This window comes from Pinus tabuliformis, chromosome 7, assembly GCF_031772625.1.
Source record: "Pinus tabuliformis cultivar Carrire ecotype Pingquan chromosome 7, CPIR1, whole genome shotgun sequence".
Classification (NCBI taxonomy): domain Eukaryota; kingdom Viridiplantae; phylum Streptophyta; class Pinopsida; order Pinales; family Pinaceae; genus Pinus; species Pinus tabuliformis.
The window spans coordinates 144,853,959-144,859,968 of record NC_142293.1 but is presented as its reverse complement, the minus strand read 5'-3'; the positions used below and the strand labels follow the sequence as shown (position 1 = coordinate 144,859,968).

The 6,010-nt window shown below is 40.9% G+C and overlaps 2 protein-coding genes across 2 annotated transcripts; both read left to right on the top strand.

Annotated features, from left to right (window-relative positions):
* Positions 1-966: 966 nt before the first annotated feature.
* On the top strand, positions 967-1,548 carry LOC149246255 (uncharacterized). The gene has a single exon (XM_089440213.1). The coding sequence runs from the start codon at positions 967-969 to the stop codon at positions 1,546-1,548; it is 582 nt and encodes a 193-aa protein (XP_089296339.1).
* A 114-nt stretch (positions 1,549-1,662) lies between these two features.
* LOC149246254 (uncharacterized) lies at positions 1,663-4,982 on the top strand. Its single transcript, XM_089440203.1, has 2 exons — positions 1,663-3,203; positions 3,350-4,982. Exons 1-2 carry the CDS (start codon positions 1,663-1,665, stop codon positions 4,980-4,982), a joined length of 3,174 nt encoding a protein of 1,057 aa, XP_089296329.1.
* The last annotated feature ends 1,028 nt before the right edge of the window (positions 4,983-6,010 follow it).

The window sequence follows — 6,010 nt, the reverse complement described above, 5'->3', positions numbered from 1 at the left end:
CTTTTCTCTACATGAAAGAAACTTTTATCTTCATGAAAGTGTGGGAACTTTGTTGCACTATAATTTATCATCTGAGATTTGTCATACTAAGAATTGTCATCTGATTCCTTTGAGCTGTCTTGCATCCTATGTGTTCTGTCACATCTGATATCTTTTCCATAGATTCATCTAGATATATATAAGTGAGTTGATCTTCTACGAGTTGGTTGCCATCAAGTACAACACATGCATCATAATGCCAACACATGCTTATGAGAATTTAGGAATCAATGCCAGTAATTCTTCTCAGCTGGTATCTCAGGATCTCTCTCAGGGCTTAGTCTCTAAACATGAAGGCTCGGCAAAGGACGGTCCATCTGCTAATTTCTCTCCGTGTGCGCCCATCCCGGAACCATATGATGGTGATGTTGTTCCTCCTCCACCATCGTTTCAGTTTACTGTGGGCTCCCATCCCGTTATAATCTCATCCTCCTCACCGTCGCCTAGAAAGACCCATCCATCTCTTTCTAAAGGTAAAGAGCCTATGGATTCTGCTACTCCATTAAACTCTCCAGTTTTATCTCCTTCAAACCGGTTTGATAGCGAGCTAGATTTTCTCCTCATCAGAAAATATTTGGAGTTGGAACCTCTGACTATCCATAAGCCGAGTAATCCTACTTCCCCATTCATAAGCCTGAATTCTGCTAAGAATATAACAGTAAGAAAAAAGCACAATGGTGGCAGTAGGCACTTTAGGGGCAGGACAATTGTTGCTGATGATGGAGTCCGGAATCTGGCCCTAGTTGATGTTCCCATTTCTATCTCGACTGAATCACAGCCTCTTAGAGCAAGCATGGCTGGTGCATTGTCAAAATGACCTTTTTAATTTCCATGAACATTAGAGGTCTGGGAGCAGGCCTCAAATTTTTGGCGTTAAAAGATACTTTCTATTCAGTCCACCCTAAAATCATTCTAATACAAGAAACCATGCACAGCAAGCAAGTATCCATATCTTATTTCAGGAAAATGTTTCCCTCTTGGTTCCTAGTTGCTTCGGAGGCTCAGGGTCTTTCAGGGGGTCTGGCGGTCTTATGGGATCCAACATGGATCAGAGCAAAAGCATATAAGTGTTTTGCAGGCATCCTGATCTCTGCATCCATCAGAGGATATGAGTGCCCTATTAATATTTTAAATGTCTACGCTCCATATAAGAACAAAATTCCTTTTTGGGAAAAAAAATTTGACTCAGAAATTTTTGAGATTGAATCGCTGATGATTGCAGGTGATCTAAATTTGACACTTAGCTCAGAAGAATGCTGGGGAAACTGCAGGAAGAGGGACCCGATTGCAGAGCGCATAAAGAATGAGCTAATGCTCAGGAATCTTGTAGACATAGGCCCATCGAAAATGATGCCCACTTGGGACAATGGGAGAGCGGAGAAGGCGTACATTGCAAAAAGAATTGACAGGTTCATCGTCCATGCTAGCATCATCGAAAAAATGGGCATGCCTTTATTCTCAATTGGGAATGTCTTTATCTCGAACCATAGGCCGATTTATCTCTCCTAGAGGGAAAAAAGTTTCAGAACCGGGTATCCTTTTAAATTCAACCGAATATGTTTGGAGGACCCTGGTTTCAATGAAATCGTAATTAAAACATGGAAAGATCTCTCTGAAAAGAACATGACTCCTCCATTTATGACGTTCCGCGATAAGCTGTCTGCCATGAAAAAGGTTGTTAAAGAGTGGCAAAAAAAAAAGAGACAGAGGGATAAAAATGCTCTCCAGGAAACTCAGAAAGATATCGACAGCATTATTGAGTCCATGGATGAAAATTCCCCTCCTTTTAGTATGAGATGTCGTTTAAGGGAGCTTGAACGGAAAAAACAAAGCCTTCTGAAGCAGGAAGAAGTCTCCTGGAGGCTTAAAAGTCGAGCTTTATGGCTCAACGAAGGGGACCGCAACACCAAGTTTTTCCACAAGTATGCAAACTCAAGGCGCGAGCGAAATTCAATATGGAAAATAAAGGATGGTCAGGGAGGATTTTTATTCTCTCAACAAGATATATCAGAGGAAGCAGTCAGGCATTTTGAAAGACAATATAAAAGAGGAGGGGGATGCGGTTTCCAGGACATCCGGTGGGGTATAGATTTGGCACCTCAAATGTTTGATGAGGAAACAAATAAGAGTTTCTTTAATCCCATTTCAGAGGAAGAGCTACTTGGAGTAATGAAATCCTTTAAAAAAGATAAATGTCCAGGCCCGGATGGCTGGACAATAGACTTTTTTCTTCACTTTTTCGATATTATCAAACATGATCTGCTTAGGATGGTGGAAGCTTCAAGGATATCCGGCAGTATTCACCAGATCACATCTTCCACTCAAATAGCTCTTATCCCAAAAAAAGAGGAAGCAGACTCTTTTCTAGATTTCAGGCCAATTTCCTTATGCAATATATCTTTCAAGATCATAACAAAAATTATTGCAGAAAGGATAAAAGCGACCTTAGCAAAGTTCATAACAAAGGATCAGCATGCATTCTTAAAGGGAAGAAACATTTTAGATGCAGTCGCAATTACACAAGAATGCATGTTCTCTATGTTTCAAAAAAAGACAGACGCTGCCATCCTCAAAATTGATTTACAAAAAGCTTATGATTCCTTAGATTGGGGGTTCTTAAGGTGTTTATTAGCAAAAATTGGCTTACATCCAAATTCCATCAGATGGATCATGGCATGCGTCGAAAATGTGCATTATGCTGTTATTATTAATGGGATGCCATCTCCCTTTTTCCGTGCAGAAAGAGGGTTGCGCCAAGGATGCCCCCTCTCACCGCTTTTGTTCATCCTGGCTATGAACACTCTCAGTCTTCATTTAAATAAGGCGGTATCTGAAAACAAGTGCAAGCCTGTAAAAATTTGCAGGAACATTTTCTTATCGCATAATTTATTTGTTGATGATGTGCTTATCTTTGCTATGCTCTGCAGGATATCTTGGATATGCCTCAGTGACATCCTGAACAGATTCCAAAATGCTACAGGGTTACATATAAATAGGGCAAAATCAATTCTTTTCCACAACGATACCAATATGGACATGGTGAAGTGGATCTCGGAGCAGTTTGGTATAGAGGCGAGATCGATCAAGGATGGTTTAAAATATTTGGGCTTTCAGCTAAAAGCCAAAGGGTACTCTAAAACAGACTGGCAGTGGCTTATTGACAGGTATTACAAAAAAAATTTGGCCTGGGAATATAGGTTCCTATCTCTGGCGGGAAGAATAGTTCTAACTCAAGCTGTTTTAATGCAATTGGTTGTTTATTGGGCTCACATTTTTTCCTCCCTGCTAGTATCATTCACGAAATAAACAGGGTCACTGCAAATTTCTTATGGGGTGGTAAATCAATACAGAGCAAATTTCACCTTTCAAAATTGGAAAAGATAGCCATGCCCAAGAGCTCAGGTGGCTGGGGTTTACTGGACCTGAGGTCTTTCAGAAACGCTCTCCTGTGCAAATCGTTGTGGAGAGGCATGTTCGGAGATGGGCCGTGGAGCATTACCATAAAAAATAAGTATATGAAAGGAAAATCCCTGGAGCATTGGTACAGGAATGGCAGGATTGGAATATCTTACGGGTCAGCCATATGGCTCAGCTTCCGCAAAGTCGAACAATATTTTATAAAGAATTTGAATTGGTCCCTTCAGTCGGGCAGCAGTATCTTCATCGGCGTAGACTCCTTATGGAATGGTCGGGAAAGTATTGCCATCCCCGAAAACCTTCTGTTCTTCTTCCACAGGATTGGCATTTTCACTTGGGATAAGCTTATTGCTGCTTGGCGTGGTCCTTGTCCTCTCTGGAAAGAGGCCAGTGATCTTGGCATGCCTGCGCCTCTGGCTATGCTCTGGAATCATGTCAAGGTAGCGTTGAGGGGCTGCGGCTTTCATAGATCCATGCAGGATGACCAGCTGCTATGGCGACTGCCTAAAGCTAGTCTGTCGGTTCGTGTTAAAGACATTTATTTAGACTTGATTGTGCAAAAGCCCTGTCACGCTAGAACAAAGTTCCCTGCGATTTTCTGGAAGTCAGGCTGCTCCCCAAAATCTATTTTCTTCTCATGGATGGTTTACCACAATAGGAATCTGATGTGGGATAATCTGAGAAAAAGAATGTGGCACGGTCCGAGTAGATGTTTGATGTGTGAGGCAGAAGAAGAATCCAATCTTCACAGCTTTTTTAAATGCAGAGCTTTCTCGCAAATCTGGCATGATCTGGCTCTTCTATATGGTTTTCCTCATCTTGTTTTTGACTCAATTCAATCTGCTTTTGAATGGTGGTGTGGACAAAGGGATTCATGGAGGCCGATCCTTATCATCGTGCTGTGGTGTGCATGGAGGTGGAGAAATAACAAGATTTTCAAAGAGTCAAAACTCCCACTCAAATCTATCCTGCAACACATCATCTCCACTTATGACTCTGTGCCTAAAAAGCAGCCCAGTATGAAAAGACGCAACAGAGAAGCGAAAGATGTTAGTCTTGCAGGTTTCCCGAGAGCTTTTTTTGACGGTGCTGAGCAGCAAAACAACTGTGGATGTGGTTTTCACATCCTGATGGACGAGGAGCTTCAATATTTTATCTCATGGCACAGTGGAAAGGGCACAAACAGTTTGGCTGAAGCAAGGGCTCTAGCGGGCCTCCTTGCTTTCTGCATCTTTTGTGATATCCAGTCTATTTCGATCTTTGGCGACTCCAAATCTATGATTGATCATGTCAAAGGATCCTGCAATATATTGGCCCCTCATCTTGCAGGTTGGGTGGACAGAATCAAGTTCTTTTGGGGTCTCTTGAGGGATTGCTCCATTCATCACATTTTCCGTGCTCAGAATCAGCAAGCGGACAGACTGTCAAAGGAGGGCCTGCTACTTGAACCTGGTGCTTGGTCCATGAAGGTTATATATGGAGATTTCTCATGCTTTATCCAGGACTTCTCTATTCCCGGTTTATGATTGTCCTTCTCTTTCTCTAGTTTCTCCCTTTTGTTCTTAATACTTGTATATGTTCTGGCGTTTTTGGATGTCAAACAGCCATGAATCTAGTTCTATCAGTTTTTCACATAGATGATGTATGCGCGAACATATATCGGGTATATGTTTATCTTTTGCTCTGTTTCCTGGTTTTTTCTTGAACAGCCCAGACGGTCCATAGTAGACTGTCTCTATCATGATCATGATCTTACAGCTTCAAAGAGCTGTTTTTCTGTAACTATCTAGTTTTATTATATATCCTCAATATAATACAATATCGCTTTTTCTCTCTGAAAAAAAATTAAAACACAACACTGAATTAAAATTGAAAAACAATGAAGACATTTACCAATCATATATTTTTCAACTATAACAATAATAAACGAGAAAATTTTAAAAGGGAAAAATTCCACTAAATTTGTCTGGGGAAAATGTCGTGAGCATAGCGGAAATATGATATCGTTATAGAAAATGCCAAAACCCGATTACATACATTGCCTTAGATGATAAAACCAATATAGATTTATTATGATCATCTGAAGATGCCTGTATTGTTTTAAGTAATTTTCGACAGCAGGTCGAATGTTTCCTTCACCTATGCTCGAACGTTGGTGCCAGGCCCCACTAACCAGAATAAATGGAAAGCCAGGGAAGGTCAAAAGATGATAATATCACCACATCCACACACACCACTTGTAGAGGCATCATAAAAAGCCAAGGGAAAAATTATCAAGGTTCTTATATGTCCATTGGCGCTTGTGAAAAAATGGTCGCCATGGACCAATTTCTAGAAAGTAGGACACAAATTTCAGACTGGCAGATCTCGAGTCAGGGAGTTTATTCTTGAAAATGCAATTGTTTCCACAATGCTAGATACCCCAAAAAATATATAGTGGAATTTCTCTCAATTCTTGGGTACAATTTGACCAGTTGAGGAGACATGTTGCAATAGAAGACTTGTCCACCTGTGTGTTGATCTTAAGAGAATTGGAGACGTCCTCCCAAATGGT